Consider the following 15,584-nt stretch of genomic DNA (forward strand, 5'->3'; position numbering starts at 1 on the left):
AGTTAAAGTTTTTCTAACCACAAAGTTTTCATCTAGTATATTTAATTTATAAAGGTAAAGCACGAATACATTAATCTATTCTCGAAGCCAAAATACTCTTTTCACATATATTTTTTTTCATAATTTTCTAAAATAAATTATGATTACCACTTCAAACTCTATTTTAATTATTTATCATTATGTCGTTCCATAGACGAACATTGAAATGGTAGCGACTTCCATTTACCCTTATATTTAGATTTTGATTTGATTTGACAAACTTAGTACTCTTCCCTAATTTGATTTGATTTTTAGCTCTTTCCACATTTTCCTCTTTTCATTTAACTTGCACATTATACATTCACTATGTTCAATGATATATCCTTCTCCCTTCACTTACCTATTATAATAGCCAGAAACCTTACTGCTGGTATATTAGTTCAAACTTTATATTTGGATTATAATAGCCAGAAACCTTACTGCTGGTATATTAAAGATAGGTTAACGAGATTAAGATAAAGGTGATAGACAATATATAATATTTCCCTTTTCACCTGCAATATTCTCATGTATTTACCAGGGCTATTTCAATGTTAAATATCAAATTCTGCAAATATAAGGAAACTTTATCTTTAATCCAAATATAAAGTGTTGTTCAAGATTTTGAATTGAAACCTGCATAAATTCACTTTGCAAGTTTTCGCCTCTTTTAACATTCCAAAAACAAAACATACCACTAGGAACTTTTATTATAAAGAAGTGAAAGAAAGGTACACACATAGACAGAGAGATAATAAGATGGTTTAATGTTTTCAAAAGCTTAAATTTAATATGTTTTCAAAAAGGCTTTTTAATGCGACTTTTATATTAAACAAGTCAGATCTTGATTAGACATGGCTCAAGACTTTTGATAGTTATTCTGACTTATTACATCGCTCATTGGTATGCACAGATTTCACACTATTTAAGACGAGCCTAATTTGAAACATCACTTCCTTACAAACATCTTTTATTTGGATGTACTAATTTCCTATCTATTTTTAAAAATGTTTTAATTAAGTTTTCATTTTGAAAAAATATTTCAGTTAATTTTTTTTTTAGAAAAAAAAATTATAAACATAATGTATTGATATATAAAATAACTCTTATAACATTAAGTATTATATTTATATTAAAAATTTAATAATAAAAGTCATCTATCAATAAAATTAATGACATTAATAATATTTTTATCAAAAAAATTCAATTAAAATATTTTTTCAAAAATTAAATTTAATGACACCATTTTAAAATTAATATCAAACTGATACATTAAAAAAAATAGATACCATCTAACTAATTAAATAAAAAAATAAATCTAGAAGTTGAAATATAAAATATATTTTAACAAAAATATCACATTTACCAAATTGGTTTTCCGACCACCATTTTCCTTTCTATATGTGACACATAGACGACAGATCATCAAAAAGTTTAGAATAAGTGTTTCTGATATAAAACAACTCAGCTCAGTTGGTCTTAACCTCTTAACTTTATAAATCATTTGCTCCTAACTATCCATTAAAAAGAAGTGAAATTAGTTTAAATTTGTGAGAAATCCAATGTATCTTGGAATCAAATCCCCCAACATCCCTTTCTAATTGCATTTATCTGACATGAAACACAGTAAATGGAGAGTATTTGTTACTATTTCAATTATCATAATACTGGTTTTAGAAATTTCTTAAGAGACCACTGATACATTTGAAAGGAAATTGAAATTAGATGGGCAAAGTCCTGAATCGAAACAAGAGTAGCCTTTATTTAATGGTAATTTACAGTTATTAACATGCTAATGCATGTCCATAACACTAATTATTACAAATGGTGCTACTCATCTTTTCCTCTTTCTTATCTGCACCTCATTGACCTTCTGCCTTGCGCTTCCTTGGGTTCACCTTTGTAGCTTCAGCAGGCTTCTTCACTTCCTGCAAAAATGGATCAGAAAAACATGTCAAAGTTCTTACTAAAGGGGAAAAAGCCAAAATTCTTAATTAGATTCTGTGGTGACTCTTAACAAAAAAAAAGAAAAAATCCTCAGAAGAGCACTTACAGCAACAACAACAACATTAGGAGTCTTTTCCTCTTTACCAACCTAAATATGTAAACAAAATTATAAAAATGAGTCATAAAAATATAGATAGGACTACTACACAGATAGATAGACCAAAGTGAAAACTTACTTTGACAGCAGAAAAAATAAATTTTGGTTTTTCGTTCTCAGTAGCATCCTGTACATATGAATTCATGAAGTGAGTACAGAGAAGAGTGTATATATAACTGGAATCAGATATAAACATGAATTACTCAAATGCATGCAATTACATAGAATTTCAGAAGCCAAAAGAAAAATTTAAAACTAAAAAATTCAGATAATTAACATATACATCTACCCTTTTGAGATGTCTCTCTTCGATATCTGGAGTTTCAGGCACAGTAGGAAGAGGTTGCTTCTGAAAAGGAGGAGGGGGCTGGTTGCATGCCATAGTAGTGGACTTTGCAAGAGGTGTGTTGGGAGTGAAATACGTGTATGCTTCCTATTTATAATAAATGTGTAAGAGAATCATAAATAGGGGTGATAAGAAGCTTTGAGTAGTGTACAATAAAAGGTTTTCTTACCAAAAAAAAAAATTAATTACAAGAATAATCGTCAACGTCATCTGGGTCCATTCCTTAAAAGAAATGTTAGGTGATTATGATGCATAGGATCCAAATTACCTATATGGGACAACTAATTTAATATTTTTTTATAAATTTTTCAAATATACATAAATATTAGGTAAAAAAATGGCTGGAATTATTGTCAGGCAGGCGGTGGTCTTGGATTATTTGAGTATTTCTTCTAAATTTTGCTGAATATATCTATAAAGAAAGAATAAAAAAAAGTTAAAAACTTATGAAATTGTAGATTCAAATTTGTTACTGTTGCTAGAGACAGAAGAAGCCCTAACACGTGTTACATTGTCATTAATGTTTTTAAATAAATTAAAATAGTCTAACTTCTTTTTTCTCTTTCCTCTTTATTTCTGTATTATTTTTAAATTCTCTTGCCTCAATTGAAATACATATCCTTGGTATTCATAGCATCTTGTTTTATTCATTTTTTCATCAGTGTTAAAGGGTTTATATTTTGAATACTTTGTTTCTTCTACCAACGCCTTTCTCATCCTTAACGAGGGAAGCTTCCTATGATTTCAGATCAGACAACATATACAAACCATTTTTTGCTGTTAAATTTTTTTCTTCCTTTCCTGTATTTGCTTCTTTTACAGTATAAGATAGATTTCATTATTGTTACTTTCAAATACGTTTTGATGACAGAACTTTGAAGTGTATATATATATAACGTTTATGTAAATAAGCTGATGAATTCGTGCAAATCAGAGCAGAGTTAAACTTATTACTAAACATGTTTAATAAGTCAGTAAACAACTGTAGAAATAGAAATAAATAAACTTTTTATAAGCTAATTGTACTTTTAGGAGAAATAACCAAGAAAAAGATTTTATAAATCAACTTATCTTTTATATTTTATTATTAGATTATATTCAGAGATAAATGCATATACAACTTTTCACCCACTATATTTAAGAAACTTTTATGTGCAGTAGCTAACCAGATGTAAGATGTTTAATACAACATTATGTTACACAAATTGTCATTTGATAAAAAAAAATGGTATACATCAAGTTTCTGACAATAATGCCTTCTATATAGTCAATTAAAATAACTTATGGACATATATATAACTAGTATAGGAACTTGATAACTTAGTATGAGTAGGTCAAGGATTAATTTACATATGATAAACATTTTTGATGATGAAGAAAGTCATTGTTACACACTTTTTGGATAAGGAAAGATTTTATAAATAAATTAATTGTCTTTGGTTTAAGCATAATGTGTACCTAAAGTAAAGATCACTGAATAGATTTAAAAAGACACAGAAAGAGCATCAAGCTGCAGGTGCTGTAGAAGACAAATATAAAAAAAAATAAAAATTAACTTGAATGGCCACAAAAACAACAAATCATCAAATGTATGCATATAAGTCTAAGAGCTGAACTTTGAAAAAGCATCATCCATCTCATGTACTGTTCAGCAATTTCATGTCTTCAAAAATGTTCACTTAGCCAATAAAGATATTTTATTAGTTTGGTTGTGATAACAAGAAATAGTATGCCAGTTCAAAATCCACACATAACTCTACAGTGAAAGAATACGTGTCAGACACCTTTTCTTCTTCTTTTTCCCTTAATCTTAACCTAGTCTGTTTTTTATGTGTTGAGTATGTTTGAACACAAAACTAGTAAAGGGTTTTGAAAATTTTTGAAAGTTTTTTTTTATTAAGAAATCTAGATTGAAAGTTAAGAAACACCAACAAAATCAATTTTATAAGTTGTATCTGAATGCTCCACTGTTACACTAAGAGTGTTTTCAAGAATGACATTTTGTTATATTTGTCAATAATTGTTTTATTAATATTTTTTTATCGTTAATTGTTTTATTAATATTTTTTATTGTCATTGCGTGTACATTGATTAACCGGTGGGAGAAATTGTTTCAGTTTAAACAGTGGTATCTGACCCAGAACTTGTTATGAAGCCTGTCTCAAGAAAGAAAGGATGTTGCGTAATAACAAAAGGTGAGAAAATAAATTATGTTAAAGTTTTACATAGGCAGACATATCAAATTAATATCCACATAAATTCTCATCTCTAAGAGGTGGTTTGTGATTTTAGTGAGATTGAGAATGATAAGATACATATTTATTTGTATAAATATGAAAAGATGGTTTCATACTAGTTATAAGACTAGGAGGTGTACTAAACTATTAGAGAACATTGAGTAGTACTGTATCAAGCATTGTTCTGCAGATTGTTCTGATAATTCTCAAGATCACAGAGATCTCTTGAGTTTGCTTTTTTCCATACCATGTTCCTCTTTTTCTTCCACCCCCAAACTAATTCCAGTGGCAACTTCTGCCAGAAGATGAACTCCAATGTTGTCATCACAATCTGTTTCAAAGTCCTTCACATTTGAACATCCAGAACTACTGGCATCATCTTCCTGAAATCACTGCTTTAGCTTAAACTTTTCCAATCAAGAACAAAGTATGTTATATTTGGTTGTGAAACACTTACCAATGGATTTTGTTCAGGAGTTTGCTTGTTAATATAAACACAGGCAGCAGCAGCCTGTGAATTACCAAGAACAAGAAAAAAAAGTACCAATTTAAGTATCATAATTAATGAAAGAAAGAAATTCAAGAAACTTTATCATAATTCATACCCTTACCCTTAACACTTTCAGATTTTCTTGCCAAGGTTTGGTCTGCAATAAATATGGCCTTTTAGACCTTGGTCGTCGTCTGCTCAACACATTAATGAATTTCTCTTTTCAGTAAATGCTTATACTTGGTATCTTAGAGTTTCAGTAAGAAAAATATTGAAAACATTTTATGAAATTACTTCTAGTTAGTGAATCTAAAGATGAGTTAAATCAGTCTTTCAAATGTTCCCAAATTTATAAAATTCATCTTATGCTTCATTAGCAGTATTTATTCATCGATTCAGGGATTAGGATTTTCCTAACAAGCAGTATATTTTCCTAATCGAAAACCAAAACTCAATTCACAAAGTGGTTTCGTAATTTACTCAGCAATCTGCTAAATAAATACATGTTCATACTCCATTAGACCGATGTAAATACTGCTACTCACATTGGCTTTCTCTTATTGACTCCAGCATCAGTACCACGTGCTTTCTCTGAACTCTCAATTTTTACCTCAGAAGGTTTTTCTTCCTGCAACAACCAAGAAACAATTACACGCTGAAATTCCTTACCCAAAAGGGGAAAAACCAAACAATTATCATATCTCTCTGTTGATTAATTAAATTCTGCTATGACTCTTACGGACACGAAGATCTGTTATTTAGCATTCTCATCGCCATAATTCATCTCTGTAGCAAGCTAAATAGTAAAATAAATATCTCCAGATGAATCGCGAAAAAATAGATACACATGACAAATATATTACTGTTCAAAATTAACCGGTGTCAGTAACATTCTCTGTGGATTAAGTTGAAATGAGTCAAAGAAACAGTCTTATACTGAATTAGAAGCATGAAATTACAGAAAATTAGGATGCAAGCAGCAATGATTTTTTGGAAATGAAAAATTGGATCCATTAGCTTATGCATTTACCCTTGTGCGACGGTTTTCTTCTCTATGGAGGCGTTGGAGGAGAGAACTGTTCCTTCCAAGAGGAGAAGGAGGCAGGCGTCTGTTGCATGCCATGGTAATGGAGTACAAAAGCTACTTACTGTGCTGTCTGTCTGTGTTGGAGAAAGAAATGTGTATTTTTCTGTAAATTAAGAAATGCCAACACGAACCATAGATATAGTTATAAAAAGTTTGAATTTAATCATAAATAAAATAAATAATGAAAATAATAAGTAATAGATAAGATTAGGAAATAAATAACATTTGAAAAATTATATGTATTAATATTATTAGTGATATAATTAATGTAATCTCAGTTACATTGTTATTAAAATTCATAGTTTTAAGTGAAAAAGGAAATTGATTAAATATATTTTTATTCTGAACTTTGACACGAGATTGGAATCCGTTCATCTTCAAAATTTTGATACCTTATAGTCATTGTAATCCAATTGCGTTAGATTGTTTTGATGAGTCAAATGTGCTTCATTTTAACGTTTGAATTATTTACAATTATTTATTATCACTCTAATGTTAGTTGAAAAACACGGTTGACATATAAAAAAATAAAAAATTTAACATAATTAGATTAAAAAAATTATATCAATTCATTTTTAGAGTTTGAAAACTAAGATGTATTAAAGTTTCAGATAAAAATAAATTTTAATTTGACAAGGAACTAAAAAAAAAATACTTAACCCAATTTCTCCTTTATATTTATTCATTTTAATATCTCTTTTCTCTTGTCTAACCATATATTAGATATTGAGATCCTCTTGTTTTGTAGTTCATATCTAGTGCCTTTATTCTGATTTTCAATCTTTATAAATTAATTGGTGTTAAGGTCATTACTAGTCAAACTTTGATTATTCTATCAACATTGTTTATCCCTCAAACATACAAATCTTCCTTTCCCTTCCTTATTCAGAAACTATTGACAATTTCAGCTCAAACCAGGTATAATCACTCATCATTGTTATTATAAAATATACATACAAGATGAGCATATAAAGTAGTATCAATGTAAACTAATATAGAGTTAAATCCCTTAACCATCTAATAAGGAATAATTTTGTGGACTCTTAGCGAATAATTAACAAAAATTAAGGTTCTCTATTGATTAATAATAATAATAATAATAATAATAATAATAATATAATAGTCATTTGATTAAAAAGATATGCATTGTTCTTACCCTGTCTTTTATACATTGTCAACTAAATATCTTGTAACATTGTAACAGTGGATGACAATTTACTTATACTAAACATTTCATTTGTAATTGATCAAGGAAAAAAAAAAGTTAAAGCGTCATACACAAAGTTTAGTGGTACATAGCATATTTTGAAAATATTATTTATTTATTTATTTTTCCTGTTCATCTTCTGTAACTATGTTTTTAGCGTTGTCTTTTGTAGATCTGTTTGCACCAATAATATTTTAAGACAAAATAAAGTTTTTGTTGCATGTCTCATTGTTTACTTTATTATGATTTTTTTTTCTTATTGGTAATATATTTATTACTATTTTACTTTAATTCTATATATTCTTACATGTTAACAAACCTAAAACAATGTATTATTCATAAAATAATTGTTTCTCATTCCAAATGAATTTAATTAGTGGTGGAATTCACCCCAGAAAGCAATATATTTGTATATATAGAGTATAAGCTTAAGGATAACATAGATTGATTGAGACTCAGGAATCTACCTTAGTAGAACTTTCCAACAAGTCAAACTAGAATTAAAATGTTACAGTGTGTAATCAAAATCTTGAAAGTTCACCTAACCACAAATATAGAAAATCGAATATACTATTACATTTTAAAGGTCGAAACAATCTTAATCAATAACTTTACAAGGATAAGTCTAATTAAGGAAAAAATGTGCAAAAACAAGAGGTTTCTCAGGCTTAATTTTTCTGATGCAAAGGTATTTTAGCTTGAACAGAAGTACCTTTCTTCAGCTTGACCATAGGATTCACTTAAGGAAAAAACTTACAGAAATATAAAACATTTGACTACATGAAGAAGAGGTGTTCTATTTTTTTGTTTCATTGTAGTGTGGGTGGCATTTTGGAAAATATTTTGGAAGAAGAATGAAGCTTAGATGAACTAGAAAGAAGATTAAGAGGTCACTATGAGTGGTAGACCTTTATTGTACATACTTTTTATTCAGTGTTATTGATTTGATTTTGTTCTTATACACTTAAATGAATTTATTAACCATTTTATTTAACTTCGATTGAAGTAAGTTCGAAAAAAAATTTTAAAAGAAGGAGATTGAATTAGATCATATAATGTTTGTACGTTAGAGATAAATTTAAATGTATTAGTTGAATCAATTTTTGAATTTAAAGTAAAAATTTTATATTGATGATCTCAAGATTGAGATGTTATAATTAAATCTTTAGATTTTATAATCTAAATTTAGAAGGATGTTAAACTTTCAATTTAGTAACTAAATAAATATATATTTATCACAAAAAAGTAGTAAAAAAATGTGAAATTTAATCTCAATATCTTTTATAATTGTTATTTCATTTATATCAGTATTTACTTTGAAACTAAAATAGATTTTGTAACTTTAATTAAGTAGATCATGTTAACTTTATTATTTTTTTAAATATTGATTGTAAATTTAAAATAGATTATAACTATTGTGAACTTTGCATAAATTTATGTAAATATAACACTTGTTAAAAGTTTTACGTCAAATCATCAGTACATCTATTTGGGAAAAGAAAATTAATCTTAATAGATAATAACTTGCATTTAGTTTGAGTTTGAAGAAAAAAGAAAGCACATTCTACTCCTGCTCCTAACATGATAGTAACATTTTTTTAATTTGTGATAATAGTCAAACTTTTCATGTCATTTTTAGTCTCTGAGGTTACACACAACTTACAAAATATGGTCATAAATTTTTCTTTCTCTAATTATAATATCTCAAAATTATCATTATTGATCTAAATGAAGTGATCTCTATCCTTCTCAAGTCTGAAGATTCATCGGAGATATCATATTTTTATATGTTGGGAATGATTAAGGAAAACAATATGAAAAGATTTTCTCTTCCACAAGATTTAATATAACATTGTGTTATATTTATAATGTTATTATTCATTTCAAAAATATATTTTATTTTAAATTTATATTTTTTTTATAGAAATGTTACCAATTTGATTAATTTTGCCAATTAAAAATGCTGATCAGATAAGTTAAGTTTAAATACTTAAACTAAATTAAAATGTAGTGGAATAAAGATAATAAATATATTTAAAAAAATTATTTGTATATTAGTTAATTATAGAATGATAAAATATTTACAATATTTTATAGTTGTATATATCATGTACATGTATGTGCATAGCTGTACATATTAATTGAAGAACTCGAATGAGATGAAATAATAATATAACTGTGGAAGGATATAATAGAGTCTAAGTATGAGTTATGGAGAGATCTTAATAATCTAAGATGTGATAAAGGTGAATCTTGGTGGTGGAGAGATATAAGGAACACTTGTGAACCCTTACACGAAAAATTAGTTTGATATGAATGTGAAATTAAAGATTGGATAGGATTCTAAGAGGATAAATGACTTGAGGAGGAAATGATACTCATAAACTCATACCCTAAACTATACAACAATTCTAATACGAAGCAAGCAACTTTGGAGGAGGTAGAACATTGGAATGAAAACAAATGGGAATGGAATATGAGTTGGAGGAGACAATAGTTTGAATGGAAAAAGACACATGTAATAGAACTAAAGAGAAAACTATTTACAATATCACTAACTATGGAAAGGGATGATATTTGGATATGGGATGGTGAAGATGATGACTCTTACACGGTTCAAGATGCGTACAAGAAGTTGTATGATAAAAGTAGAGGGGGGAAGAAACCACAATTTTTACAAAATTATGGATAGTGAAGGTACTACCATCAGTCCAATGTTTAGCATTGAGGGTTATGCTAAATAAAATACCTACTAAGGAACAATTAAAATGCATGGGTTGTAGGTTGAAAAATGATATGTGTTATGTGTGGGGAGAGTGAGGAAACAACTAGCCATTTGTTTTTTGGATGCAGGATAGTGACTAAAGTGATGTGTGATTTTTGGATACGAGTTAGTAATGTATACCATAACCAGGTAAGAATAAATTTTAATCACTTTTGCTTAATGGAACTAAATAAAAACGAAAACAACATTTGGAAGGGGATATGAATAGCTATCATATGGAGCATATAGAATCAAAGAAATAACATTATGTTTCGAAAAGCAAAGGTAGATGAAGAAGAAATCATATATGGCCTAAATGAGGATATGGTCTTGGATAAGGAGTAAATATAAAACATCATCTTTCTCATACTATGATTGGTATTTATGTCCTCTGCATTGCATTAAAACATTGTTATGAGATGCCTACACAATTTACTTTGCACAAACTATAAGTAGGCACTTGGATAGTAGGACAATAAACTGGAGAATTACAAAAAGGGCATAATTAACCAGGACTAACAGATCTCAAACGATTTAGTGTAGAGGATTGTTTTTGCAAGAAAATGAACAGAGAAGGAAGGTTTACTCCATGGATATAACACAAGATAATGGACATTGAGTAAGCACATTATGTAGGAAGATAACTTGTGTAATTAATCTGATATGAAGAATTATGAATATCATTGTCATTATTGAAATAAATAGAAAAGGATTTTTTGAATTGCAAATATAAAATATTATCTTAAATCATGGAAACAATCTATTTGAAAAACATTATACATAATTTTATTTATGGGTCGAAACACTCCAAGTGATATATATATATATATATATATATATATATATATATATATATATATATATATATATGAATGATCAAACAATCATTATTAAACTCAAATAAGAGATACATTTATTTATTTTATTGCGAAGAACAAAATATGACTATATTGATGAAAATGTGTACTACTCCTTTTATTATAAATCTAATTATATATAACATTGAAATTAACATATTATTAATTTGGCTTAATTCATCTTTTGGTTCTCTAATTATTATGTGTGGTTCATTTTAGTCCCCTAATTTTGTTGAGATTCAATTTGTCAAGGAGGTTCAATTTAGTCGTTAACAAATTTAACGGCAGCCTGTTTTAATGAGATACTGTGACATTTGTGCATTAGGTGGCAGTGTATTAAGATTGAGTGATGTGGACTTCAGTTAAAAAAATAACTTTTTCAAAGGGGGTAAATGCAGTTAGGGTTAGGGTTTGAAGAAAAGCCAATTGAAGAATAAATTAGGGAATTTGGTGGAGAAGCATGAGAGGAAAAGCCACCACCATGATTGGATAAGTTAGGATCTTGCATTCCCCGCGAATTACTGGACCAAGAAGAAGAAGAAAAGTGTCCCCTCGACATCATTCACAATCAACATACACCAAATGTGGAAGAACTCCCGCACAAACAAGATGAACTGTGAAATTAGGGCAAATGACCAATTCTCCATTCATATACTTTGTTGTCACCTCATCACAGTACATTGATGCCCAACTATTAAAAAATCTGCCACGCTTCTGTTTCAAAGTGGCACATGTGTACTATTCTGACGCCGTTTAACCAAAACTAACAAAAGACATCAAATTAAACTGTTTGAACAAAAATGAACCATACATAATAATTAAAGGACCAAAAGATGAATTAAGCCTATTAATTTTATTATTATATAAATTAACTTATAGAATAAATTTCTCTATAAATTTAAATTAATTTATTCACAAATTAACATATTATATATATATATATTTATACTTTACTGATAAAAAATAATATATTTTTTATAACAAAACATTTAACATATCATTTTTTTTTCTTTATTTCTTCTCTTTTTCTTTAAAATGATAACAAAAACAATATTTAAATCAGTATATTTATTTATGAGACAAAACGTAACTGCAATATAATAAATGTTGTTTAATCAAAACAGCATAAATAACTTTCAATGATCTAACCACAAAGAAATATTAAAAAGGAAAGAAACAATTTGAGACAGAGAAAATTTGTATATTAGTTAATTATAGAATGATAGAATATTTATGATATTTTATAATTGTATATATATTATGTACATATATGTGCATAACTGTATATTAATTGAAGAACTCGAACAGAAATTACAAGATAAAATAATAATACAGTTTTTTTTTTATAACAAAACATGTAAGATAATTTTTTTCTTTCTTTCCCCTCTCTTCCTTTGAAATGATAAAAATATTTAAATTATTAGATTTATTTATGAAACAAAACATAATTGTAATATAATAAATGCTGTTTAATAAAAAGAAGTCATATCTAAACACAAAGAAATATTAAGAAGAAAAAGAAACAATTTGAAAAATAAAAAATTTAAAATAGATTAAATTAACTTTAAATTTAATTTATCCTTTCAAAATATTTGTTTGAAATATGAGGTTTATACATAACAGAGATTACAGACAATTTACAAAATATGGTCATAAAATTTCCTTCTCCAATAATATCTCAAAATTATCATTATTCAACTAAATGAAGTGATCTCTATCCTTCTCAAGCATGAAGGTTTACTAGAGATATCATATTTTTATATGTTGATGAATGATTGCAGTATGAAAAGGTTTTCTCTTCCACAAGATTTAATATAACATTATGTTATATTTATAATGTTATTATTCATTTCAAAAATATAGTTTACTTTAAATTTATATACTTTTTTAATAGAAATGTTAGAAAGTTGATTTAATTTTGCCAATTCAGTTATAGAATATTTATAAAGTGTGTATATCAGTTATAGAATATAATAATAAATATATTTTAACAAATTATTTGTAGCTTTTAAAGTGTGTATATCAGTTATAGAATATTTATAAATATTTTATAATTGTATATTATGTACATATATATATATATATATATATATATATATATATATATATATATATATATATATATATATATATATATATATATATATATATATATATATCTATCTGCATAGCTGTATATTAATTGAAGAACTCCAACAGGGAATTATGAGATCAAATAATAGTACAGTTTTTCCAACAAAACAAGATATAGTTTTTTCTTTCTTTCTCTTTTAAGAAAAATGATAAGAAACAACAATATTTAAATCATTAGATTTAGTTATGGGACAAAACATAACTGCAATACAATAAGTGTTTAATCAAAACAAGTCATAAATAAACTTTCAATGATGTAACCACAAAGAAATATTAAGAAGGAAAGAAACAATTTGAGAAATAGAAAGTTTGAAATATCCATCCAAAGCAAGGCTAAAATCTACAGAATCCCTAGCAGACATATATATAGATATATACCAAACACATTTGTTTAACACGAGAGTTGTCTCTAACGTTTCTCATTACAAATTGATTTAATTTTATTTGGCAAGATCACCTTGATATATCATCAGGGTATATTTTTCTCACACCTTGTTTCACCTTTTTATCAACAGTCCTCTTCAGTCCAGAGGCAACTGCTGCAAGCAGTAGCACTCCATTGTCATTATCTGCTTCCTCCCTCACATTTTCGGATTCAGGAACACCACCTACCCTATTCTTTTCCTGAAATCACATTTAAAAAAAATAAATAAATAAAATTGGCCAGTAATTTATCTTGAAGTTTCTCCAATCAAGAACATTTCACGTTCTAATAATTGAAACACTTACCGAGAATTTTTCTGCAGGATTTTGCTCGTTAACATAAACACGAGCTGCAGCAGCCTATGGATCATCACGAAAAAAATAATAATTTATATATAAATTATAACAAAAAATATATATATATTTTACATCCTTACCCTTAACACATTCAGCTTTTCTTCACTAATCGGCTTGACCTGCATGAAATCCGGTTTTTTAAACCTTGCTGGTCGTCTGTCTAATACCATTGACGAATCTATTTAAGAAAATGTTTGAAGGAGAAAACGTTACAGACAATGAAGTATAATATAAGAACTAGAATGAGGTATATATATAGATACTCCAGCTTCAGTTTAGAAACACAAGTGTATTCATATTCGTTACAGCAGATAACTTTATCAGACTTAACCAGTTTCCAGCGGAATCGACACACATGAATGCGGTTTCACGATGACCCGGGTTTCAAAAAATAGTAACGTTAAAGCTATAGCTTGTAGAAATAAGCTATGCTATTAGCCTATATGTCATATCAGGTAATTAATGTTAATTTTTCAACCATAATTTCTACGGTTTGGTTGACTGGTTATTACAGAAGGAAGAAGGTGGAATACTAATAAATTATATAATTAAAAAAATAGAAAAAGAAGAGAAAAAAAGTAATTATTATCATTAAAGGCATTAAATGAATTATTAATTACATAAAAAATAAGAAAGAACGCGTGAAGCGGTGAGGTGTAAAGAGGGGAGACCCTAGGAAAACAAAGAAACACTGTTATCTAGTAAAGTGAAGAGTAACCGTCATTGATGGTGTCCCTTGTCTTCTGAGTATCTTCTTTTGGCACCCTGAATATCAGATAACTGATAACTGTAGCTAAGCTTAGCTGGTAAAAGGTCACGCAGACGAACCAGTGTTGCTCACGTTGAACTGTACCTGCATGTAATCCTGTGCTTATACCTAGCCAGGTCACTACTATGTTAAAAAAATAAATAAAAAGAATAAATATATTTTACTTTTGCAGGTCCACCGATTTGTATCGTTCATAAAGAAAAATTGTGTATTCCAATACCAAAATTTATTTTTTTCTGTGGAAGGGTTATGCTAGTGTAAGCCAAATTTCATCTGACACAGCCAAACAAACTTCACCACCCGTTTCGCACCCGTTTCGTCTGACAATTTTCTTTTGTCCGTTTTATATATCATTACTTTCTCTTCACGCTAGCTAGCTATCATCATGCCAAAGATCAAAAGTTAATTTTGCTTTGTTTTTAGTTTTCTATTTGGTGTTTCGGTTTCAAATAATCAAATTAAGAAAAGTAATTAATCCTCCTTACATTAAATTCTTTTAATATTATTAATTATGATTTTCAGTTTTGAACTCTGCATGAACATATGTGCTGTAAGAGTAGTTGATAAGTAAATAAAAGATTAATAAAAGTGTGGGTTAAAAAGAATTATGTATTATAATAAATTACAAAGAACTTTTAAAACTGATGTAACATAGCCAAATTTAATAAAATTAAACTAAAACAATTAGAAACAATTATGATTTTTTTTTTAATTTTAATGAACTATACTATAATTTAAGGGAAAACATCTTCATCACAAGAGTTATACTCAAGTTAAGTTTAAGGCTTTATC

General features: G+C 27.6%; 2 protein-coding genes and 1 long non-coding RNA gene across 4 annotated transcripts; all 3 read right to left on the minus strand.

The window, feature by feature from the left end:
* Window positions 1-1,717: 1,717 nt before the first annotated feature.
* On the minus strand, window positions 1,718-2,570 carry LOC146883940 (uncharacterized). 2 transcript variants are annotated; one of them, XR_014984339.1, is made up of 4 exons: window positions 2,412-2,570; window positions 2,202-2,249; window positions 2,072-2,113; window positions 1,718-1,946 (listed from the first exon to the last, which is right to left on the minus strand). It is a non-coding gene; the product is annotated as an uncharacterized LOC146883940 (long non-coding RNA). The 2 variants fall into 2 exon arrangements; XR_014984338.1 differs by having other exon boundaries at window positions 2,406-2,553.
* A 2,076-nt stretch (window positions 2,571-4,646) lies between these two features.
* Window positions 4,647-6,397, minus strand: LOC114164854 (uncharacterized). Its single transcript, XM_028049625.2, has 5 exons — window positions 6,226-6,397; window positions 5,741-5,823; window positions 5,317-5,389; window positions 5,163-5,216; window positions 4,647-5,088 (listed from the first exon to the last, which is right to left on the minus strand). The coding sequence occupies exons 1-5, from the start codon at window positions 6,316-6,318 to the stop codon at window positions 4,918-4,920; spliced, it is 474 nt and encodes a 157-aa protein (XP_027905426.1). The 5' UTR covers window positions 6,319-6,397; the 3' UTR covers window positions 4,647-4,917.
* Window positions 6,398-13,564: 7,167 nt separating this feature from the next.
* LOC146883941 (uncharacterized) lies at window positions 13,565-14,895 on the minus strand. Its single transcript, XM_085666154.1, has 3 exons — window positions 14,104-14,895; window positions 13,973-14,026; window positions 13,565-13,867 (listed from the first exon to the last, which is right to left on the minus strand). Exons 1-3 carry the CDS (start codon window positions 14,191-14,193, stop codon window positions 13,697-13,699), a joined length of 315 nt encoding a protein of 104 aa, XP_085522280.1. The 5' UTR covers window positions 14,194-14,895; the 3' UTR covers window positions 13,565-13,696.
* Between the last annotated feature and the right edge of the window lie 689 nt (window positions 14,896-15,584).

The sequence above is a fragment of the Vigna unguiculata genome, chromosome 9 (assembly GCF_037176805.1).
Source record: "Vigna unguiculata cultivar grain cowpea cultivar isolate G323 ecotype 2 chromosome 9, ASM3717680v1, whole genome shotgun sequence".
Lineage (NCBI taxonomy): Eukaryota > Viridiplantae > Streptophyta > Magnoliopsida > Fabales > Fabaceae > Vigna > Vigna unguiculata.